The 25,490-nt window shown below is 44.5% G+C and overlaps 1 protein-coding gene across 1 annotated transcript in view; it reads right to left on the reverse strand.

The window, feature by feature from the left end:
- TMEM154 (transmembrane protein 154) overlaps positions 1-22,377 on the reverse strand; it is a 36,611-nt gene extending 14,234 nt beyond the window's left edge. The window contains exons 1-5 of the mRNA XM_045552120.1: positions 22,260-22,377; positions 9,983-10,240; positions 9,854-9,892; positions 2,379-2,406; positions 1,187-1,272 (exon numbers count right to left, since the gene is read on the reverse strand). Coding sequence (XP_045408076.1) covers positions 1,187-1,272; positions 2,379-2,406; positions 9,854-9,892; positions 9,983-10,240; positions 22,260-22,323 — 475 coding nt within the window. The 5' untranslated portion in view covers positions 22,324-22,377. The remainder of the gene's footprint in view (positions 1-1,186; positions 1,273-2,378; positions 2,407-9,853; positions 9,893-9,982; positions 10,241-22,259) is intronic.
- Positions 22,378-25,490: the final 3,113 nt, after the last annotated feature.

A 25,490-nucleotide genomic window follows, 5' to 3' on the forward strand; every position in this document is an offset into this window, starting at 1 on the left:
AGTCTATTGTAGAGTATTGAATTTCTGTAGATCCCAGGGTATATTGGGGTTTTTTTTTTTGTTTTTTTTTTGAGACAGAGTTTCACTCTGTTGCCCAAGCTAGAGTGCCATGGCGTCAGCCTAGCTCACAGCAACCTCAAAGTCCTGGGCTTAAGCAATCATTCTGCCTCAGCCTCCCGAGTAGCTGGGACTACAGGCATGCACCATTATGCCCAGCTAATTTTTTCTAAATATATTTTTAGTTGTCCAGCTAATTTCTCTCAATTTTTTTAGTAGAGACACAGTCTTGCTCTTGCTCAGACTGGTCTCAAACTCCTGACCTCGAGTGATCCTCCTGCCTCAGCCTCCCAGAGTGCTAGGATTACAGGCATGAGCCACCGTGCCCAGCCTCTATATTCTTAAGGTAAATGTTAAAAATACAAATAATATGATAAAATAAATAGTGGATTTTATTAATGTAATCTAAGCATTCAAAATAATTTATTAAAGAAAACATAGATATCATGATTTTAAAATCCAATTATTGATTTAATGGAAAGTAAGGAACATATACTACCATTACTGCTTGATATCAACTGGAGATTAAGTTTCACGGGGGTACTTATATTACCATTTACATAAGTGATGTCCAGTGAAACTTTCTGTAGTGATGGAAATGTTCTAGATTCACACCGTCCAATATAGTAGCCATTGGCTCTTAAGCACTCAAAATATGGCTACAAAAACTAAATTTTTAATTATAATTTTAATAGCTACATTTGGCTAGTATCTATTGTATTGGACAGCACAGATGTATGTAAACTACATTTGATAAAGTTTTATACCCATATACAGTTTAAAATTGTAGATCTCTAAATTCTATAATATATAAGGTACTGCCAGAAGCTAACTTTTTCTGGATAATTTGGTCTCAGAGATTTCCTTGCTTGAAAAAAAAGACGATTTTCTGCTTGAAAAAGACCACTTCAACAACTTGTACAGAAATAAAAGCAAATGGCAACAACTGATGCAATAATTAAAGTGAATATTTAAGGACTGTCAGACCCAAGTTTATTATCTGCATGCACCAGATCTAATGTGGGACTGGGCTCTGTCACACTCCAAGATTTATTGAGTTATTTATAAAGCTGTTGCAGCCTTCTGTTACTAGAGAGGAAAGGAAAAACAAGTTTAGGTTACTACATACCATTTCTATTCATGCTGTTCATCCATTTATCAAGCTCTTCCATTTCTATTTCCATAACAGAGGGTGTGTCTTCTTCAAAAATGGGGCTAGAAATAGGGACCAAAAAGCTTATTGGAAAAAATGTGTAATTGTGCCCAATTTCGAGGAACTTGATTCATTGTCTTATGCATTGTCTTAGCCAGAGGGTTTGCACTATTCCAGAGTATCAAATTTTCACAGGAAGAAGGCTAACACTAAAACAAATCTACATCTATCACTGGCCCCCAAATGGAGGGCCCACAGGCCCAGCATGTGGGTTAAAAGAGGAACCCAGGGGACCGACTGCTCCCCTGAAGGTGCAAGGTCAAGTCTGCAAGGCTTCCACTGTGAGGCTCCTTGCGGCGTTGCCACATTGAGTGTTTCAGCCTTGCTTAATTTCACTTCCCTTTCCTTGGGGTTTTTCATCAGTGCCGCACTGTCAGCAGGCTACTTTTATCACCTCTCCCTTCAATTCCAAGGCTTTTCTCTCTTGGATAAGTGGAGCCTTTGGTCTGCGGAAATCCAGGGTCCTCTCTGGCCAGAGCTCAGAGCGCACAGTTGGAGGACAGAAGCCCCTGGCCTGCGAAGACGCGGCTGGGGGAGGAGGGACCACCCGCCCGGAACAGCAGCGTGGGCGGTACACCGGCTAGAGGAAACCAGAAGTTTCTAAACTAGCTGCGACGGGGAGGGGGTGGCATCGCCCAGAGCACGCTCCTAGGTGGAATCTTGTTTCTCTCTGTCTCTGTGTCTGCCCCTGTCTCTCTGGCCATCCTTCCTTCCCTCCCCTCCCTGCGGAAACTTCAGTTTTCTGCCAGGGCTCTCCTGCTGTAATACCAGCTCAAGTATCTTCCCTGGTGATAACATTTTTAATCAGAATAAATGAACCGATGTCCTTGAAATACGCCCAGGGTCAGAATATTTCACTACTATGCACTTGGAACTGGTAGCAGTCAGAAGATTCCTTTCTGGACAGAGGACGCGAAACAAGGCAGATCCCACGCTCTCCTGCGCCCACATCGCGCGCAGGGTGGGGTTTGGGGACCGGGCGCGTCCTCCCGTGGGCCACTAGGACCGTCTCCCCAGCGGGGAAGGCGGGAGAGCCCCGCAGGGAGAAGGCAGAGTGCTCCCTGTTACCCACACCCGAGCTGGATTGGGGGCAGCGGGGAAGACTTACACTTTCACGTTTTCACTTCCCAGCTCATCTAAAAGGGAATACATAGAGAGGTCGTGTTAGCTGAGTTGGCTAGTAACCGCCTTTTATTTCAACAACGGCTGAAGTCTCCTTTACAAAGAGAACAAAATGACTTTAAGTAAACAATGTCTTTAAAGGAGCAATAATTAACCTCCAAGTCAAACAAGTGCAGACTGCCATGTTGAAGTGGGGTCCTAATCCACGTGAAATGCTTTCTTTTAGGTATGGCTGTTCCTCTGAGAGCACTCACTTCAGATCGGATGTTCATCCCTCTTTATTTTTTATATCCACATCAAGAGGAAACAGTGGTAAGGGAAAGAAAGGGTTGAACAAGAGGGCTTGGCCCCCTTCTGTAAGATGTCCCAGTTCAAAAGTTTGTAGCTTCATCTCCTTCTGTGCTACACCGTGCTGAACACTATGACACTCTGCCTTTGTCCTGGAGTAGGAGGTGAGCTGCTCCATCCAAGATTCCCCTTGGAACTTTCCTTTTACCCCTGCTCTTTGAATGGCTGGATCTCTCACATCCTCAGGGACCGACTGTTTCCTCGGGGAGGCCTTCCCCGCCTCCGCTAGCTAAAGCTGGACCCGTCTTCCCTACTGTTCCGTTGTTCAGCACCTTGCTTTCCGTCCTCATAGTACTGGCCACAATTCCTCATTGCTCAGTTCATCTGTCTGATCCTTTGTTGTCTGTTTCTCCCACTAGACCATAGGTCCAAAAGGGCAGGGATCATGTTTGTCTCATGCATAGTGGTTTCCCTCTAGCTCTGGTCCAGCTAGCAATACTTAAACACCTACTCAGTATTTATTGAATAAATGAGTAGGTCTTAATCTTGATTGTCCACCACTGTGGTTAAATTCATGTCCGATCGTTTAGACTTAGCGTTATCACAACAGTGAAACATCCAACAGGCTTGCTTTTTGTTGCTCTTGGTTGAGGCAAGAGCCACGGTTTACAAAATGGTTTTAACGCAGATCAGACTCCAGATGAACATGTGGCAAGAATCGGAGCCTGATGCCCCAGCCGAAGCCCTGTTTCGTTTGGCAGGACGATCAGCACATCCAGAGAAATGAAGCAATGATGTCAAGTAAGTGGATAGCACCGGCCCACTGTACCTTTTATGATGTGAAGACCACTAAAAAGCAAAGCACTTCGTAAAGGTCCACCAAATAGACGTTCCTGCTCCTTGGCAATCAGAGGCCTCCTTTTGTCTGGCCTGTAGAAATGCAGGTCCCAGCGTGGGAACACAACCAGCAGGCACCTGGAACTAAGTCCCTGGCAGCAGTGAGCTGCCGTAATTTCCTGTGGGTTGGCAAGCTTGAATGGCATTGCTAATCCAGGAAAGCTGGGCACAGATGTAAGTTTCATGCCATTGCTGCTTGCCTTCGAGGGGCTGTAGGTTATGTCCTGGCTTCCAGTAGGAATGCAGAGCTTCCTGCAGAGGCCTGAGCCTCAGAAACTCAGATTGGGGAAAGGAAAATTTCTTCATCTTATATTTTATGTATATATGTACATTTTTTAATCTAAAATCTACAGGCTACATCCTTAAGGGCTTTTATGATAAATAAAGCCCCTACATAATTGAATGTCCCTACAGGTGACTCATAAAGATCCCCCCGTTTTGTCATTCCCTCTTCCTCCCTCTCCCTTTTCCCCTGCTGTATTACTCCCCACTAATTTCTCAGAGAACAAGTGGCTCCACAGCCCCACTGTTGTGGGCATGGATTTATCTTTATAATCTGGGTTCCCCACAGGCCTCGTGGTGAGCAAAAGCTACCCTGCATGCAGATGATGGAAAAGTTTAAAAACCCATTACAAAAGTGCTTCAGATGCACCAAATGTGAAGCCCCTGTAATCAGTATTAAAACAGAGCAAAAAGCCTTCTGTGCCCTCATCTTCCCTGCTCCATGGCCATTACCCCCGCCCTGGCCGCCATGGCAACAGAAAAACATCTGGGAGAGCACACAAGAGCAGAGCATTAAACCAGGAGGGAGACCAATTACTTGTCCTCAGCAATCAGGCCCTACCCGCTCCACTCCACCTGGCCTCTGTCTCTTTATTAATAGCTACCTACTCTTTGCAGCCAGGAGGCAAATGCAGCTCTTACACCGCATTCCCCTCTTCCCATTCCATTTTCCCTCCTACAGTCCTTCCATTTCATCTGCTCCTGCCCATTTTGTCCTCCTCCTTCAGTTCCTACATTACACCCACTTAGCCTGACGATATCCCACTCCCAGATCCTGTCATCTGCGCATTGATGGTGGGATTGTCCGGGTGGGGATTAGCGGAGGGCAGGAGCAGCAGGAGCCTCTGGCTTCCTTATCTTGTTTCCCTGCTGAGCAGTGAGCAAGAGAGAGCATCTCTTTCTGGAGATTTACTGAGCAAGCCCGGCATCAGGCGGCCACAGCCTTTTTAAAGCGGTGGTTTACTGCCAGCTGTTTTCCCTACACCTCTCTCAGAGAGACCCGGGCCGTCAAGACACTGCAAATTTAATGCCTGGAGGTCTAGGAAGAATGATAGCTGAACATCAACTTACTACACAATGTTTCCTTTTTCCTGGACATGAAATAGACAGGCCCAAAGAAAAAGGGTAATTTCCAATCAGAAGTATTCCTTTCAGAAAGTGTTGGCCAAGTCCTCCCCAGCTATCAAATTTACAGACTTACTTCCTGGTTTAGAATAATATGTCAGGCTCTAGCCATGTGGCAAAAGAAACAGTACATCTATTCCTAACGTTCTGAGGGGGCCATGGGGCGTGTGGGAATCCATGCCCTCCCACAAAGCATTCCTTTGAGAACTTTCTAAGCAAAATGCCGGTCTGACCCACTATGACAGTTTCATTTTTCCTGAAAAAAAATCATATTTAAATCAATTTTTTTAAATTTAAATATTCTGCTTTTATTAACTTTTAGTATTTAGTTTTTCTGAAGAGATATTCATCTGTTAACCAGTTAATGATTATGTTAAAGGAGTGGCTGGTAAAAGAATAAATTCAAATAAAGCTCTTTCTGTCAAAAACTTTTGTGATAAGCAATTGTTTTGAAATTCTAAGTTTTCTATGTTGTGTTGTCTTAAAGCAAGGCATATTTAAACTAAAAACAATGTACCAGTTTGTAGTAAAGATAACGTGCAAATTTGTTTTTGCCTCTGAGGGTAGGTGATCTTTAAAAAACATTCTAACACTCTTTTATTGACTCATTTATTCAAGAAACATGTGTTGGGCAGGAGTTGTGTTAGATAAAGGGACATAAATAATAAGCTAGCACTTACGATATGCCAGGTACTATAGTTTCTAAGTGCAATACTTATATAAGTTTACTCAATTCTCACAACTCTATAAGGTAGGTATTGAATCTGCCCATTTCACAGATGAGGAAACTGAATCAGAGAGGTCACAGAACTCGGAAGTGCCAAAGCCAACCAAGCATAGTATGTATTTCCAGAGTCAGTAGTTTCGACTTCAATACCACACTGTCAAATGAGCTAAATAAGAGAAGTTCTTGGTTCTCTTAAGAGAAGGTAACCTAGTAGAAAAGAAAGACCAAAAAAAAAAAAAAAAAGACAAGTCACCAATTTATGACAATGTAAATACCGTGAACCATAAGTGTAGACAAAGTACTCTGAGAGCACAGAAGAGGTAGTGATTAATTTTGCCTGGGGAGGGATCACCCAAGGTTTTGTAAAAACTTTAGAACTGGGCCCTGAAGAATGGGTGGCAGTTTGCCAAGCAGATGAGAAGGAAATTCCAGACAGAAGGAATAGTGTCAACCAGGTATGGAGATGTCCTGAGAGTCAAGCCATGCTCTCAGAAAATACTTTAAGGATAGCTGCAGTGTAGAATGCCCAGGTCATGTCTGAGGATAAGGCTGGATCTCGTTTATAAATGGCTTTTGAACTATGCCACTTCCACAGTAAGTTCAATGAAAAATCACTTTCTGTATTTAGAGCCTAAGAGCATGAGCATTTAAGTGGACAACCCCCAGCCCTTGACTCCGTTAGGTAACACTGGCTGTGAGGCCTATGGTTTAGGGCAGGAAATTCTTACTTTCCTTGAGTTTAAAAAAAATGAAGTCCAGGCAGCTCTGTTTGCTTTTGCTTTTTCTTAACCTTATCAATAAGCCCCTATATTACCACTGTTATTAGGTCACTCTGAAATTTCAAGTAGTGGAGAAATAAGTGTATTTCCTATTTCCTTGGAATCTATTATATGAGCCCCTGCCATGAAAGGAGATACAGCCCAGGGCTTCTTCTCCAGCTCACATTTGCCTGTCCGCTGGCTACGACAGGTTACCCTGGTGCAGGGACAGGGGGTGGGGCACATGGACCAAGGACATGATCTCAAAGCCAGAGGTGCTCTGCTTAGTGGGTGTGAGGGACACAGAGTGGGTTGTGTATATGTGTATGAATAGGTATATCATTAGAGAAGTTCTTATCCCTTTGGTAATTTTTAGAATGACTTTAAAGTCTTCAACTTAAAAATCTAATCACAGTGATTTTTTACCAACACAAGTACCCAAGTCTGCTTTGGATCTAGGACTACCCTGAAAACCTTATATCTGATCCTCTAGAATCGGAACTGAATACTCTCAGAGTGTCTCTGACCTAGGGAGTTTTCTACCAAACTGTTTTTCAGATTGATGTTAGTAATCTGTAGACAGTGTTGAATTTCATGATAAAAGGTAGCATAGCTTCAATGGGAGCAAGAGCAATGCTTCACCTAGGCCTCTTCAAGATCAAATTGGGATGTGGGCTAGGGAAGAAAATAAAATCTGGGACAGAAATATAGATGAAAGAATCCTTTTCTGTGGTGATGGTCCCAAAGTCTGCAGCCTACCTGTCCCTAACCCTACTCTGAACCACTGCTCTACCAGCCCTGCCCTTTCCTCCTTCGGTGGGAAATGTTACACTGGCTTGTTGGCCAGGGTTACGCAGGGCCCTCATCTGGATAAGGTACAAAGACTGCAGCAGTATAAAGACACAGCTTGGAGAGATGGCAGGTTAGGTTCCAGATCACCGCAACAAAGTGAATATTGAAATAAAGCAAGTCACACTAATTTTTTGGTTTCCAAGCGCATATAAAACATATTTACATTATACTGTAGTTTATTAAGTGTGCAACATTATGTCTAAAAAATGTACATGCCTTCATTAAAATACTTTATTGCTAACAAATGCTAATAGTCACCTGACCCTTCAGCAAGATGTCATCTTTTTGCTGGTGGAGGATCTTGCCTTGGTGTTGATGGCTGCTGATTGATCAAGGTGGTGGTTGCTGAAAGTTGGGGTGGCTGTGGGAATTTCTTCAAATAAGACAACAGTGAAATTTGCCACATCTGTTGACTCTTCCTTTCACAAAAGATTTCTCTGTAGCATGAGACGCTGTTGGATGCTCTTTCAAAACTGGAATCAGTCCTCTCAAATTCTGCTGCTGCTTTATTAACTAAGTTTATGTAATATCCTAAATCCTTTGCTGTCATTTTAGTAATGTTCACAGCATCTTCCCCAGGAGTAGATTCCATCTCAAGAAACCACTTTTTTTGCTCATCCATAAGAAACAACACCTCAGCCTTTCAAGTTTTATCATGAGATTCTAGCAATTCAGTCACATCTTTAGGCTCCACTTCTAATCCTAGTTCTCTTGCTATTTCCACTGCATCTACACTGACTTCCTCCACTGAAGTCTTGAACACCTCAAAGTCATCCATGAGGGTTGGAATCAACTTTTTCCAAACTTCTGTTAACGTTGATATTTTGGCCTTCACCCATGAATCCCAAATGTTCTTAATGGCATCTGCAACGGTGAATCCTTCCAGAAGGTTTTTAATTGACTTTGCCCAGATACATCTGAGGAATTGCTCTCTGTGGCAGCTATAGCCTTACAAAATGTATTTCTTAAATAATAAGACTTGAAAGTCAAAATTACTCCTTGATCCATGGATTGCAGAATGGATTTGTATTGGCAGACATGAAAACAACATTCTTCTCCTTGTACATCTCCATCAGAGCTTTTGAGTGACCAGGTGCGTTGTCAATAAGCAGTAACATTTTGAAAAGAATCTTTTTTTACTGAGCAGTAGTTCTCAATGGTGGGCTTAAAAATATCCAGTAAACTGTGTTATAAACAGATGTGCTGTTATCCAGGTTCTGTTGTTCCATTTACAGAGCACAGGCAGAGTAGATTAGGCATAATTCTTAAGGGCCCTAGAATTTTTAGAATGCTCAGTGAGCATTGGTTTCAACTTAAAGTCACCAGCTGCATTAGCCCCTAACAAGGGAGTCGGCCTGTCCTTTGAAGCTTTGAAACCAGGCATTGACTTCTCCTCTCTAGCTAGGAAAGGCGTCTTTTTCCAACAGAAGGCTGTTTTGTTTACATTAAAAATATGCTGTTTAGTGCAGCCACCTTCATCAATTTTCTCAGATCTTCTGGATAACTTGCTGCAACTTCTATATCAGTATTTATTGCTTCACTGTGTACTTTTATGTTATGAAGATGGATTTTTTCCTTAAACCTCATGAACCAACCTCTGCTAGCTTCCAACTTTTCTTCTGCAGCTTCCTCACCTCTCTCAGCCTTTATAGAATTGAGAAGACTTAGGTCTTGCTCTGCATTAGGCTTTGGCTTAAGGGAATATCGTGGCTGGTTTGATCTTCTATCCAGACTAAAATTTTCTTCATATCAGCAATAACACTGTTTTGCTTCTTATCATTTGTGGGTTCACTGGACTAGCACTTTTCATTTCAAGAACTTTTCCCTTGCATTCACAACCTGGCTGACTGTTTGCTGCAAGAGTCCTGGCTTTCATCCTATTTTGGCTTTCCACATGCCTTTCTCGTTAAGCTTAATCATTTCTAGCTTTTAATTTAAAGTGAGAGATGTGTGACTCTTCCTTTCACTTGCACACTTAGAAGTCATTGTGGGGTTATTAATTGGCCCGATTTCAATAATGTTGTGTCTCAGGACTAAGGGAGGCCCGAGGAGAGGGAGAGAGATGGAAGAAGGGCTGGTTGGTGGGGTTTGTGGTGCTCCAAAACAATTATAATAGTAACATCAAAGATCACTGATCACAGATCATGATAACAGATATAGTAATAATGAAAAAGTTTGAAATATTGTGGGAATTACCAAATTCTCAACACAGAGACACGGAGTGAGCACATGCTATTGGAAAAATGGTGCCAATAGACTTGGTCAACACAAGGTTGCCACAAAACTTCAATTTGTGAAAAGCACAATATCTGCTAAGCACAATAAAGTAAAATGAGGTAGGCCTATATTTTAAATTTCAATGTAAGCTAAAAACATTCAAAAAAAAGAAATATGGCATTATTAGCCTCTGGAAAGCCTCATTAAAACATATCATTTATCACTTACTATTTTATATAGCGCTTGTTGCTTAACTTTAAAAATCTCAGCTCCTTCTCCAATCCCATCCCTGACCATAAGCAGAATAATACTTACATGTCTGCAAAGCACTCTGAGATCCTTGGCTAGAAGGCTCTGTGTAGAGGCAAAAAGTATTCTGTGTCATTGATTGTTCATTAACACACAAATCAATTGTCTGCAAATTAAAATACATCAAATACTTACCTTTTTTAGTTCTTTCTCTTTTATAGTATGCTACAAAGAGTACCATTGATAAAAGTAGGAGGACCAATGCAATCAATGGGATCACAACCATTAATAAAAGATCTAACTGAATTGCATCCTCAGTGACGTTGGTGGAATTCGTATCTGCAGTTAATGCTTCTGTGGTCACTGCAGCAAGCGTGCTTGAAATTGTCTCTCCATCTCCTCTTTCAGCTGGCCAGGGAGTATCTCCTGAGGATTCTAGGACCTCAAAATCACCTGTGGGAATAGGCACAAAATTGAGATTGCCATGGAGACAAAGCTTGTATGTTATGTTTCTAATGATTTTTAAATGTATTCTAGATAGATTCAGTGATAAACTTGATCCACTCACTGTATTTGGTCTCCCAGTTCCATGTGACACAGAGCATTGATTTAACAAATGCAGCTCAAGCTGGGAGTAGCCTGAACGTGGAATCAGAGCCCAGAGACAGACCTTGCACAAAGGAAGGCAGTTTAGCCTTGACCAGACACTTTCATGCTTAAGTAAAAGGCATCAGGAAGCTTTTTCATGTCTATGAGATCTCCCAAGCCAGGTTATGTGGTATTCCAGGACATCTCCTATAGGGTATCATCATATCTTAATAAAATTTCTGAATAAATTTAAATTTGCATTTACTGAAACTTAAGTACATACCAAATAATACTTTTAGACGTAAAGAAATGCACTCTGTGTCCTCATTTTTAAAAAAAGTTTACCTATCAATGGAAAAGAATTCTTCGAAATTGGAGTGACTGCTCAGATTTCAGTGTAAAGTCTCACATTCTACATGGGAACTGAGTCTGCCTCTAAGATTACCTGACAGGAACCCTCTTGGATTCTAAATAAAAATACAATACATATCTCATTGGTAAGGTGAAATTCTCAAGGGGAGGCTCCCTTAGAGACTAAGGAAACTGCATCAATATTTAAATTTATTTATTAAAATGCATCTGTAGAGCTTTCCCTATTATCAAGCTATAGGTAACTTTATTCTATTTGAACCTCAGAGTATGTTGAAAAACCATCCCGTGGCTCCCCATGGGATGGAAAAGGACCGCTGACTTGGTGACAATTCACCTGGCTGCGTGGTGGTCATGGCAAGGCCAGCTGAAGTTTTTTGTCCCATCCTGGTATAATAGTGCCTACCTTTCAGAAAGGACCCACGGAGGAAAATATATAAGCTTAGGCTACAGAAAACATATCAAATGAGATAATTTGTATGAAAGTTCTTCCTACGATGAAAGGTGCTATGCAAATAGCTAATTTGGCTGCTTTAAATCCCACTCTACAGTACAGTTTAGACAATGACTCCGTAGAATGACCAAACAGGACATAGCAGAGCCAACTCGATAGTTTATCCATGTTCATAAACTGCATGACAATGGAGTCATCTGATTTGGGTTGAAACAATAAAAATGTGTGGCCATTGTTATGAACTGAATGTTTGTGTTCCCCTCAAATTCGTATGTTGAAGCCTTTATCCCCAGTGCGATGGTCTTAGGAGGTGGAGCCTGTGGGAGATAATCAGGTTCAGATGAGGTCTTAAGAGTGGAACCCCACGATGGAATTAGTGCCCTTACAAGAAGAGAAAGAGACCAGAGTGTGTGTGCATGCGCTCGCTCTCTCTCTCTCTCTGTGCCATATGTGGATACAGTGAGAAGACACCAAATCTTCCCGCACCTTCGTCTTGAACATCCCACCTGATCTTGAACTTCCCAGCCAACAGAAATAAATATCTGTTGATTCAACCACCCAGTCTGTGGTGTTTTGTTATGGCAGCTGAGCTAAGACAGTCACAGTCTAGTTTTTTTGATTATATAGGTACCCATTTCAGTCTCCCACACCAGGGAATCCATTTGATAATCACTTTGGTAAATGCTACCCCAAACCATCAGAATCAATTACAAACTGCAGAGTAAACTCACTGATGTTCCTCTCACATATATGCCAAAAGCAGGGTAAAAAAAAAATCTAGCAATTTTTTAAGAGGAGGGGCTTTCAGACGGCTGACGAGATGCATCTGGCACTTGCCTCTTTCACAAAGCACCAAAAGAGCAAATAGAAAATCACACTCAGGCTGGACAAGGTGGCTCACGTCTGTAATCCTAGCACTCTGGGGGGCTGAGGCAGGAAGATCACTTGAGCGTAGGAGTTTGAGGTTGCAGTGAGCTATGATGACACCACTGCGCTCTAGCTGGGGTGACGGAGTGAGACTCTGTCTCAAAAAAAGAAAATTACACTCTGAATAGATTATCTGGGAGAGAACACTGGAGTTCAACAGAAAAGTGACAGGGAACACCTCAAGCAAATAGAGAGAGGGAAGCGAGGCAGCTTGCTTGGCCAAGATTGGCTGGGAACCTGGAGAGACTCCCCAGTGCAGGGAAAGGGTGAGAGACCCTTTTGGTCACATCCCCACCATGGACTCCAGCCTGAGACTAACAAAGCGAGCTGCCTGGAGGCCAGGAAATGGCACTGCTCCGGAGAGGGAGCTCATGCTGGGTCCCACAAATCCCCAAGCCCTAAGCAACCACAGCATGGTGCCATTTTGAGAGCCCAGCCCCCACCAGACTGCATCCTGCCCTGGGGCCCAACAGCCCCTGCATCTCCACATCCCTGGAGCTCCCCTGAAATCCTCCACCCACAGCCACCTCCAGTGCTTTCTTTGTGAAAGAAGCAAGAGCCAGATGCATCTTGTCAGCCATCTGAAAGCCCCTCCTCCAAACTCCCCCTTTTATTTCTTTTGCTTACTTCTGCTTTTCTGCAGCTGCTGCTATTATCAATACTATTGCAGAGGCTGGGGGTGGTGACTCACACCTGTAATCCTAACACTCTGGGAGGCTGAGGCCGGAGGACCACTTGAGGTCAGGAGTTCAAGACTTGCCTGAACAAGAGTGAGACCCCATCTCTACTAAAAATAGAAAAAATTAGCCAGACAACTAAAAAATTTAGAAAAATTTAGCTGGGCAGGTGGCACAAGTCCATAGTCCCAGCTACTCAGGAGGCTGAGGCAGTTGGATGGCTTGAGCCCAGGAGTTTGAGGTTGCTGTGAGCTAAGCTGATGCCACAGCACTCTAGCCCAGGTGACAGAGCAAGACTCTGCCTCAAAAAAAAAAAAAAATGCTATTTCAGGCCAACCATTTTTGAGAATTTACTAAGAATCAATCCCTGTGCTCTGCCTTTTACCTGGACTATCTCATTTTGTCCTCACCATTTTTTTCAGAAAGACACTGGGGAAAAGAGGTTACATGACTTGCCCAAGATCACAGAGCTAAGAGCTAAGGCATAGGGGTGAAGGTGTGACCCCAGGAGGGCTGACGGCAGAACCAGCAGGCAAAATAAGGACAAGGAGAACAAGGGAGACGTGTTAGAAGCAGAAGTGCATGGCTTTGCGTGCCACCCACCTGCCGGATCACAGGCTGCAGGTGTGGCAGAAGCGCTCCCCGTCGGGTGGCCCAGTCACGGTCATCTTAAGTGACCCCGACACAAACTCTCCCAGAAATGCTCCCTTTTTCCATTTCCCTCTCTCTGCTCAGATAATGTAGCATTTTAAAGAGATAGTAAGAGTGGTCACGTGAGTGATGACACTAAGCTGCGGCATCTCACTTTCCTGTTAATCCTAAAATCCCCCAAATCACCAGATACTAAACCACACGGTGTGCGGAGTCACTTACAAATACTTATTGGTAATGTCACGCAAACATGTCTGGGACTCACTCTTCCCACGTGGTGAGGACCCTGCGGGGAATCCTTGTAAGTGGGAAAAGTGAGGCGGCCCAGCAGCCCCGGCAGGTGAGCAGCACAGCGCCCCTCTGTCCCTGCTCCCGGCGTCCCCGCTCCCTGCATCCTCACTAAGCAGAAAGGACTTCGCTCCTCAGGGAAGCACACCAGCTAACTTCTCTTTTTTTGAAAGTGGAACAAATGCACAACCAAGATCTAGTTTTTAAAGTGAGAAGAAAACAAAAGTATAGTACCCTGACTGAGAGACTGCCGTGCCGATAATACAACATGAAATACGACAATGATAAGACAATGCTTGTAGACTCAGGAGATCCCGAGCTGTTGGGCCTCAATCAGACGCCCTGTTCTTTCATTTGTTAGTTATGTAGACTCCATGCACAAATTATTGAAATGATTGTATAAGTCAGATAGTGCAATGAAAGAAAACCCCTCAGGTGTCAGGCGTTCCCACTCTCCCCTGCTCTGTGGAGTAACTGGTGGATGTGAATTTCAGGATGCTGGAGAAACTAAACCCATGGAGTCCGCCTGCTTGTCATTCTCCCTGCACCTCTGTATGCAGCAAAGAGCTGATTAGTGTCAGAAGGAGGAGATAAAAACCAACCAAGAAGTCTTCCAGGCGCGGTGGCTCACGCCTGTAAAAGCCTAGCACTCTGGGAGCCCGAGGCGGGAGGATCGCTTGAGGCAGGAGTGCAAGACCAGCCTGAACAAGAGTGAGACCCCATCTCTACAAAAAATAGCCAGGTGTGGTGGGTGCGCCTCTAGTCCCAGCTGCTCAGGAGGCTGAGGCAGGAGGATCACTTGAGCCCAGGAGTTTGAGGCTACAAAGAGCTATCATGACACCACTGTACTCTAATCAAGCAGACAGAGCAAGACCTTGTCTCAAAAAAGAAAAAAAAAAGTTTTCCAGTGGTTCTCAGCCTAGGCTGCACATAGAATCACTTGGGCACCTTCTCATAATCCTGATGCCCACTCCACACCCCAAAACAATCACATCAGACTATCTGGGAGTGGAACCCAGGCCTCAATATTTTTTACAGTTCACCACACGGCTCCAGGGTGCAGCCACAGTTGAGACTCACTACTTTAGACCCTACCCACCTCTGGCTCTCCCCTGAGCTGCCCCAAACTGTTCTCCCCTCTTGTTCTCCATGCTTCTTCTTACTGAATTTGAGAGGACTCGGGGTCAGGGAGTTGGATGCCAAAGGCCTGCCTAGAAGCTGCCGACTCTGTCACCAGAACACAGTAGCTTAAAAATCATCACAGAAGCCTTGAGAGGGGCTGGGAGAGTCTGGCCAGCATATATTGAGAGAGGACTGTGACAATCACACCTTGAATAAGTCTGAATAAGAGTGATGGATGCTAGAGTCTAAAACCTGCATCTCCAGAAAATCTTACTGTTGATAGAACAGCTTGGTGGTTTAAGCCAGAGGTCCTCAAACCTTAGCGTGCATTAGAATCACCTAGAGGGCTTCTTAAAACACAGATCGCTGGGCACTGTTCCCAGTGGTTCTGATGTAGTAGGTTTGGGATGGGCCCAGGAATTTGCATTTGTAACAAGTTACCAGGTTGTGCTGATGCTGCTGGTCTGGGGGTCATACTGGTTTAAGTTGCCCAAACAATCGCATTTGGTTGTGTTTAATTATTAGTTATACCTGTTTTTCTCCACATTTACAGTGCCTCAGTGTCACCTGGGGAGTTTTTAAGCCCCAACCAAATAAGTTATTTGTGAATCTATGGGAACGTGGCCTGGGTAACAGTATTTCTTAAAAGCTCCCCAAATAACTCTAGTAAGTATGTATGCTAGGTTGAGAATTACTGAGTTAAATCAAAACTGAGTGGACTTTGTTTTAATGTGCCATTATTCATGATGACAGTCCTCATTAATTTTATATGTGATTGGAGAACCCCACAGAGAAAGCAGCCTTTGAGAACAAAATTAATAGGGTAGGTATACACCATTAAATAGTCTCTCTTCAGTTGATCTCTTTTAAAGTCAATAGTTCAGCATCTGTGGAATCTGGCTGTGAGGTGGAGAGGGACAGAATAGGAATGAAACGGGAACAAACAGCCATGCCAGACTCATCAGGACACAGCCCGGCGACTGCGTTTGCACAGAGATGCTAACAACAAGTGGAGGGAACACAGAGGTGTCACCAGGACACTTGCCCCTGGGCTGTGCTGCACTTTCTCTGGTTCACTTGGTTTCAAAACGGTCCTTAACTTGTTGTTTATTATCTGAAATTACTGCATTCGTGTTCTCGTCTACCTTCTGCCTCCTCCACGGCTTTGTGCTATATCCCAGCACCTGGAACCCCATCTGCTGTGTGGGAGCCCTTGGTACATTGCTGTTTATGGAACTGATGACTGAAGGGCATGTGGAATAGGCCAGGTGGGCCTGAGGTAAAATCGCTAGTCACATTCTCACCACTTTTATCCAGAGCCCGATGTCCTCCTCTCCCTGACAACCTCCTCCCACTAATACATGCACGATTATCCCTCGTCGCAAACAAAGAGAGGTGGAAGGTGATTTTCTCTCAAAAAGCTGTTAGAATTTTTTTTTTTTAATGCTGGGGAATGAGAGGAATTGCCTAATACAAAGTTATGCATCCCTAACAATGAGATTGCATGTTTATCGGTTTTTTTGCAGGGGGAATCAGAGTGGGCCGTGTGTTTCCGCCACGTAAAGGCCAGGTGACTCTATTCTCTCTGGGAAAGTGGAGGCATTGATGTTTTCATCGTAAGCTCTGTTGTTCCACGTATTGATCAATTTTTATTAACTGAAAGCAGTCACCTGTTACCTTTTCTTAACATATTTATTTGAAGAAGATATGGCCAGAATAAATAGCTTGTTGAACAGATGCAAAGCGAAAGCACTGGAGGTTAGTGGCGGATATTAAGTATGGAAAGGTATTTGAGATAAAGAAACACCTGTGTTGTTTACGCCCTTTTCAGCCACCAGTTAACTAGGGGTGACAATGCTTTACATTGGAAGAAAGTTAGGAAATGGTTCTTTTTGCTACTTTTAAGGAGTGTTGTCTGGTAAAACACTTTCATGCAGTAGTTGGCTCTAGGCATTTACTTGTGAAGCTTTGTCATATTTTTATCTCTGTGCACTGAGAAGCAAATCTGCAATTGCAATTTACAATCAGATTAAAACACGTCCTTATGGCTGGGCACGGTGGCTCACACCTGTCATCCTAGCACTGTGAGAGTCCACAGTGCGAGGATTGATTGAGGCCGGAGGTTCAAGACCAGCCTGAGCAAGAGCAAGACCCTGTCTCTACAAAAAATAAAAAATTAGCTGGGTATGGTGGTGCATACCTGTAGTCCCAGCTACTTGAGAGTCTAAGGCAGGAGGATCACTTGAGCCTGGGAGTTCGAGGTTGCTGTGAGCTATGATGGTGCCACTGCACTCTAGCCCAGATAACAGAGTAAGACTCTGTCTCAAAAAAACAAAAACAAAAACAAACTGTCCTACCATGGGGGACCCACAATACTTTGATGTCTTTTTCATTTTAAACTTTCTATTTCGATGCCTTTTTTAGAGAAAGCTTACTCATATTTAATCAGATTTGCCCAAACTGTAAGGGTGTCTCTGGTTTGAAGTTACTCACTTGGGTTATGTTTCACCATCCAACTACCTTTTCATACCTTGGAATCCTATGCTAGCTTGCAGTACCTGGCAGTTTAAAGAAATATATGTATTTTTATGGGACAGAATACATATATATGATTTAAAAAATTTTTTTTAAAGATTAAAAAAAATCTTCCTATCTTTAGTGGAATAATAGACATGCAAGTGCTTGGAAATGGAAAAAAAGGATTATTAAATGATAGTTGTGATCATTACCAAACTGAGTACTTCTCTATTTTTATTATATTTCCATCTCTCTTTTCAATAGCCAATTTCAAAATTACAATTTAGAAGAGTAACTTGAAAACAAATGCTCCTGCCCATGCCCTCTGCCTGTCTTGGTGTGTCAGCCTCGCTCTGAGGTTGGGGGGACACACTGCCACCCCATTCCATAAAAGAGGGGGGCTCTCCTGTGGGGCCACCCAGGCAGCAGCCTCCTTGCTCAGCTCAGCACGAGCTCAGCATTGCCAGGGAGGATAACTATTCATATGAGAGAGAAACAAACAATATGTGGTAGATGTAGAGAAAAGGAAATATTTGTGGTAGACTAGAGAAAAGTGACAGGACAGAGGTTGTATTAGAAGAAGAATTAGAGATTAGAGTGCTTTACAGTAGTTTGGTGATGGAATCAGAAAGTTTGGGGTTATATTAAGTAGGGTGAGCCATCCTCTGAGGGCCAGGTTCTGCCCTCGGCACCCCTGAGATTTCCATCACAAATAGGCATCAACAGATACAACAAGCAGCAAAATTAGACCTACATAAGCTTTAGATAAAAGTTATAGAATCAGGCTGGGCGCGGTGGCTCATGCCTGTAATCCTAGCACTGGGAGGCCGAGGCGGGTGGATTGCTCGAGGTCAGGAGTTCAAGACCAGCCTGAGCAAGAGCGAGACCCCGTGTCTACTAAAAATAGAAAGAAATTATCTGGCCAACTAAAATATATATAGAGAAAAAATTGGCCGGGCATGGTGGTGCATGCCTGTAGTCCCAGCTACTCGGGAGGCCGAGGCAGTAGGATCGCTTAAGCCCAGGAGTTTGAGGTTGCTGTGAGCTAGGCTGACGCCACGGCACTCACTCTAGCCCGGGCAACAGAGCGAGACTCTATCTCAAAAAAAAAAAAAAAAAGTTACAGAATCAATGATATGTTTAATATAAAGACATAAAAAAAGGAATAAATAACACAAGGAAAAAGCCCCAAGGCATTGTGTATATATAAAAAAAGAATAGATTTTCTAGAAATGCAAAGTATGATAACCAAATTGAAAAGCCCAGTGACAGTTTAACCAGCATGACAGACAAGGCAGTTCCACTCATCTGCCCTCCCGCGGGTGGCTCAGAGTTCCTGTGACTCTACACCTTTGTCAACACTTGAGGATGGTGCAAACTATACACAGCTAGGCAAATTGCGGGCTGTGTCTTTACAGAATCCAGCCCATCCAGGCCAAGATCTTCCTTCTCCTGGGATTCAGCATTTTAGATACAGAAAGACTGTAAACCTCATCCCTTCTCTGCCTGTTTTTTTGTTTTGTTTTGTTTGTTTGTTTTGGTTTTTGTCCCTGAGAGAATTTGGTCATTGGAGGTCAGTTCTCAGCAGGGCTCTCCCATAGCGACTGCCTGACATCAGGCTGTTCTTTCTCTCCCTGGGTCCCACACCCTGAAGCCTCTTACCCGGTGGTTCCAACATCCTGCCTTTCCTGCTTCTGGTCTTAACTATGCTAATCCCTAGGTTGTCTTGTTTGCTCACTGTGCACCTCTTTCAGCCTCTCCCTTCCTCCTCGGCAGCCTGAAGTTTAACCCAAACTCTCATCATTCCTTTTCCTGTTAGCCAGTCTCTGACCCAATGCAAACAAACGCAGCTCTGTTATTAACATGCAGTAGCTTAAAGCCCAGCCAAGAGTTATGTAATGCACCTACAATTGGAAAGGTACCAGAGCTATCGTTTTTCAACCTGGTAGAGCCTGAAAACCCAGAGGTACTAAGGTGTATGATTAGAGAATGAATGGAGGTGGAATCTTACTTAGATCCACTACTTAGCTGTGTGATCTTGGGCAAGTTGCTTAGCCTCTCTGTGCCTCAGTTTTCTCATATGTAAAACAGAGATAATAGTACCTGCTTTACAAGGTTGCTCTAAGAATTAAGTGAGTTAGTGTGCGTAGTGTTTAGAACGGTGCCTAACATATAACGAACACTGTATATATTAGTTACCATCATTATTAATACTTGAAATTGGGACTGTCCCAAAAAATAGCAGCTGGCAGTCATGACATTCAAATGAGATATGAGACACTACAGTGTCAGAAAGTGCTACTTCAACTATGCAACCAGTATTTTCTTCTATGCTTTCTGTCTTTCTCAAGGTTCATCCAACAATTATATAGTTTTTATTCTTCCAACTATCCCAGAAAATGTCCTAGTCCTCTCTGTAAATTCAGTGTTTGGCCACCAAAACAGTTACAGCCCCCTTGTTTCTGCTTCACGCCCCTTAACTCTCCCTTCTACAGACCAATCTGCTTGGAGCAGCTAATAAATCTTATGCTTTTGGTATCCCCTTTGGTACACCAAAGGGTGTGACACCCATGAACTAACTCAGATTCTGAAGTCTTAGGCACTGTCAGCTCAATAAAATATACATTAATTAATTTAAAAAGTAAGCCCTTAATTTAGAATAGCCTTCCCCTTGACTAATCTCAAAATAATAAGCTTTTATCAAACAGCTTTTTGCAAATGGGCATTTTTGCATTTTCAGACATCGGGAATCCAGGCAGGTCCCGATAAGTGTGTTGCATTATTTAGATAATCCCTGCACTCTACTGAAATGCAACTTTTCATCTTCCACTTCTCCTCACATTCTAACACTACCTGTTTTCAGGAAGTCATCAGTTTTTAGTGATCAGCCTCATATCCTTTCTAGGGATGGTTTTAGTATTTATCAACAATTATTGAACTCCTAATTTATGATGAGCCATTACAGGGTTTTGAGAAGTCAAAGGTGAACTAAAGAGGATATTCCCTGGAGGTGCTCACAGCCTGGGGGAGACATGGACATATACACAGGGATGGTTTGAAGGGGTTAGTGGTGTTAACAGAAGTTTAGGTCTATGGGGGGCATGGCAGCAGGTGAAAGCAGAGAGCCCAGGAAGGGGCAGTGAAAGGGGACATCAAGGTGGAGATCACATTGAGTTTGACCTTTTAAGGTTATGTAAGAGTTCACTAGGCAGGAAAAAAAGAACCTGTCATTCATGATAGACAAGAGCCACTGAGTTGTGTGGGGAGAACCTGGAAGGAGATGGCACTGGAAAGGAGGTTGAAGTGAGAGTCCAGGGGATATAAATGAGAAGCAACCGAAGGTCTTTAAGGGGAAGACTCACACGATCAGATTCAGGCATCAGAAAGAACTTTAACCAAGTCTCTTCAGATTCTGCTTGTGCATCTCCTGCATTGCAGACATCCAGGTTCAATTATTTTCAGCAAGCTCAAGAAAATACTCAGGCAAAATATTCCTCCCAAGGGAGCGTTTGAGGCATCAGTGGTAGCATTGAGAGAGAGTTAAGAGAGGTCAGGCGGCAAGGCTCTGCTTCCCTGCCTGCAGAGGGATGTCCTACCACCGGGAAAGGTTCCAGGAATCTTGGCAGAGAGAGTGATTGGTCCCGCCTCCCTGGGGGAGAGGGGGTTAAAGGAATCCTGGAATAGAAGTCAGAAGAGCGGACTAGGGCAAGACTTAGACATCTTACCTACTGCCACCCCAGTTTCTTCTCCTGTCCCCCCCATGTCACTTGAGCTGCAGCATCTTCAAGCTCTCTTCCAGCTCCAACACTCTGCGTGACACAACACACTGACTCCCAAACTCCCTTTGAACACTAACTTCAGTTTCAACCAAACATCTTTTCAGTTGGCCTGTTTGCCTTTTACTTCCCTTTGCTACCTCAGATCCCCAGGGAGACCACAGGGGAGCACCCAGGGCCAGAGAAATCGAGGGGGTGAGGGCGGCTGGGTGCTAACCTCCAGGAAGTTGCCACATCTGTGAGGTCATGCCTGATGTCCCCCATCCAATTTGAAGAACTGTAGCTTGAGAACTTTCCATTTGCTTGAAACACCACCCTACACTAGAGGCAGGCAGTATCCGTTGACAGAAACCATGGGCAGGGAGCTCATTAACCCAAGGGCCTGTCAACAAAAGAGGCAATTGAGGCTGATGGTGCTTGTTATAGCAACTGCCAAGGGTACACATAAATTGCTGCTTCGAGCCTGTAATAACCAGACATAATATTTTGTTTTTCCCAATACCTTTGATTAGCTACAGTCATATGACTTTTTCAAACAAACCTTCATCAGTAACAATCAATGAAAAAAAAATCCCTAAAAGTAACAAGATTAAAGAAAAGCAGATGAAAGACCTTTCTTGATGTGTTAGGATGGATAATTTCCTGTTTACATTTCTTTTTAACTTATGCTTTTTCTTTAGTACGCTTTCTAGTAGTAAATTTCCATGCGCCAGTTTTTCCAGGAGTTCTTGGAACCAGCAGACGTCTCAGCCCACACTATTAAAAGCAAATTCGTTCTTTCTGCGTTTCAGCCGACTGGAACTTTCTTTTACATGAACTGCCAACGAGTTTACGGTTTTCTTAATGTGCCCATTAAAGTCGGTAAATTACAGGGACCCGCGCATCTTAGAAGACAAAGACTGCAAGAAGGTTAAACCAAGTGAGAGCTGGAGCGACATTAGACAGCTGCAGGGAAAGCGAAGTCCACCCCCCACCCCCCCGAAAAGGCAGCTCTAATTTTCTCCACTTCCCCGGCTGTCACCCTCCCCGCAGAGCTCTGCAGCCGCGGGCACCCCGCGGGCCTCCGACCCGCCTTCCCGGAGCGGGCGCCGGCGGCGGCTTACCCCGGCCGAGGAGCGCGAGCGCGGGCAGCAGGGCACAGACGCGGGCGGCGCGGGCGGCCGGCATGTCAGCTCGCGGGGCGCGCGGGATGCCTGGCCGCGCTGCCGCCGCCCCGAAACGTGAACATTTCCTGTTTCCTGCTTGTTTGGGTCGGTGATAACTTGAAGGAGAGGTGTTTGCCTGTTTTTTTAGGAAGTGATGTAATTCTGCAGGAGCCTGTCAGACCAGCGAGGATTGCAACAGAGAAGTTGCTCCTCAAGCGCTGATTCAGCCACAGCACACGCCTCTCGAGACCTTCTGAGTCCCGGCCTCCGTCTTTTGAAATTGCCCTCGTGGCAACAGTGCCCCTTGCTCAGATGTCATTCGGGTCTGGGACTAGGGGGGTCCTGGACCGCACACATTCTCCTTCTGTATTTCGCTCATCCCCCAGGTGAGACTCGGGCTCCCTAGAGCCCAGGGCAGAGCTGTCCACTAGAACTTTCTGCCATGATGGACATACTCTAGATCCACCCTGTCCAGTACAGTAGGCATCAGCCACGTTGGCTACTGAGCACTTGAGATGAGATGAGGCTAGTGCAAATGGCATTTTTAAGTTTATTTAGTTTTTATACAATTTTAATAACGCCACGTGGCTAGCGGCTGCAGTGTTGGAGAGAGCAGGCCCAGACACCAGGGACAACTGTACCATCAGAAAACTGCCAGATCACTTCTCCCCAGCCAAACATGTCCTCCTCCCTCAGCCCTTGAATGCCGCCCTCCCAGGGAGGCCCACCCCAGTTCTAAGGGCAATGCTACACCCATGCCCGAAGGCTGTGCTCTGCTTCCCCAGAGAGAAATGTTTCCAAGGGTCCATTTCCAAAGGAGAATGTGCTCTGGGGGTGGGGGGTGACGGGGAATCTGTAGCCTCCCTTTCTTCCTTCTTGCATGACAATACATTTCTCAGCCATTGTTAACAACAAACAAAATAGGACTGAACTGAAATAGAATGAAAGTGGAAATCCTACCCAGTTGAAACAAAGCAGGAAGGAGGTGTTCAGTATACAGGGGAGATTAGAGAGTGTTAGGTGTTCTATCTGAAGTCCTTTCCTTGGTTTAAGTTTAGGGCCTGAGTGCTACAGAATGCAGTTTCCTAATCACATCTGTTGTGGTGCCGAGAGAGACAGGCAGATGGAGAGAGGGCCCGTGTGGGGCACCAGACACATCTCTTCTCTGAACCCTCCCCTGCAGAGCGCCTTCTGAGTCACCACTTTCCGGTTGCTTCATCGTCAGTGATCTGGTTGGTGTAAACACACAGGGTGACAAATTCCTCAGCCCCTGACACAGCCGTTAATTTTTACTTTAATGCATCGCTGCTTTTCAGTGTCATTAGTCACTGTTTATCTCAGTTCTCATCTACAAGAAATAGGTTGGTGATTCATGTAATGATCAATCCATTAGGATTGGCAGTATGCATTTTAATGTTTTAAACTGCCTTATTAAGTCAACTCGTGATAAAATATGCTTTCTGCACCTTCGGTGACAATGCAGAACAAACAGCAGGAGAAAATAGATGTGCTCAAAACTGGATGATTGATTTGAAAACAACAGAGAAAGAACTATCAATTAAACTCTTGCTGAGCATGTGAATAGACCACTGGCTCCAAGATCCTCTAGCACTGAGTTGGGGCGGCAATTAGTCCCATACAAGCACACATTTCTCCAGCTGTGACCCACACATGCCAGAGAGAAGGCCCAGGGCTTGGGAGTTCTCTTCCTTTTGCCATTTATACCCTATTAAAACCATTGCTGGATCCCAGGCTTGAGGCAAGTTTGTCAGCCTTAGTTTCTTCCATTTTGCAACTACAGCTCGCTGTGGAAGCTTTTGCAGAGTCAGGTATCTGAGGATGGTCTGCAGACCGTCTTATTCTGTAGACCTCCGCTGAGCCCGGTGGCCTGGCCACACAGCTCCCCACAGTCTCAACAAGTGTGCTCTGCGTTGCCTCTGAGCAGCACGACACTAAATCAGTTAGCATGGTGTGCAAAATGAACTGGGCTGCAGAGAAATCCTGCACAACCGTGTAATTTTCTTTTGACCCCTGTGCTCTCGAAGACCCTTAGCATGATTAAGCTGATCTCAGGGGGAAGAAAATTACCATGATCCACCAGAAAATGGTAGTAACCTCAGTGAGACTGTGTGGTGGGTAAAGGGCTATTTACCTGTGTTTGTTTTCATTTTGCCAACCACTAATTTTGGCAAGTGGCCCCCCAAGCTTCAGATTAAATCCTGATGCACTGGTGGCAGGAAGTCAGGGCCTCAGTCACAGCCGTGGGGCATGAGGAGACTTCCAGTGAGTGGCAGGCACACAGGCAGGGGTGACAGTCACTTTGGTGCCTGCCGTTGGCTTTCTGAAAGCAGGAAAGAAGTATGGGGCCCAGGAAAAGGCCTGAGCCCTCAGCATGGTCAGGAGGGCAGGAAGAGACCCGGTTCCTACCTCCAGGGACTCTATTACTTTACACAAAGGAGTCTGAATTTTACAATCAACTGTCTGTGTCACAGAAGTGACTCTCAATCTAATTCCTCCTCCCTATCTCCCTCCCCTTCCCCAACTCCATGGGCCACAAAAGAGGAGGGACTCCCAGGGAAAAACCCCAGACAAGTGATAAGATCTTACAGTGAGTGTAGACTCCCATCTCTGCATTCCCCCTTGAGCATTCCCAACTCACACGACGTGCACACACACTCGTTCACACACACAGCTCCCTGCCACACAAACACCCATGCGCCCTGTGGAAATGAATGAAGATCAACAAATGAGAACAAGCAATGGCTATTTAATCCAGAGCTTGCTATAGCAAGGGAGTCAGCCACCATCTCTGTGTTTTGGCAGAGACCCCACGGCGGGCAGAGGACAGAGAAAGCTTTGCAGTGGGAAAAGGAAGGCTCAGGTGTGCCCCGAAGGGAGTCTGTTGGCCTGGAGAACTCGTAGCAAGTCCTAGGTATCGATCGGTTCTGGTGGCTGTGAGGGGTGCACACACGGCTTCTCCTAAGTTGGAAGCCGGGATGAACATTAGGGAAGCTGTCAGACAGAGACCTGACTTCCTGCACATCTGATTTATGGCGGGCTGGCTTCCTGGACTCGCTACTGTAGATACTGGGGTGTTTTCCCAGGCTGGTTGCTGCAAATTGTGGGTCAAAGTTCTGTTTTTATATATGATCTGGATATTGTCCATTTGTATATTCAGTCTCCCAACAC

The sequence above is a fragment of the Lemur catta genome, chromosome 5 (assembly GCF_020740605.2).
Source record: "Lemur catta isolate mLemCat1 chromosome 5, mLemCat1.pri, whole genome shotgun sequence".
Lineage (NCBI taxonomy): Eukaryota > Metazoa > Chordata > Mammalia > Primates > Lemuridae > Lemur > Lemur catta.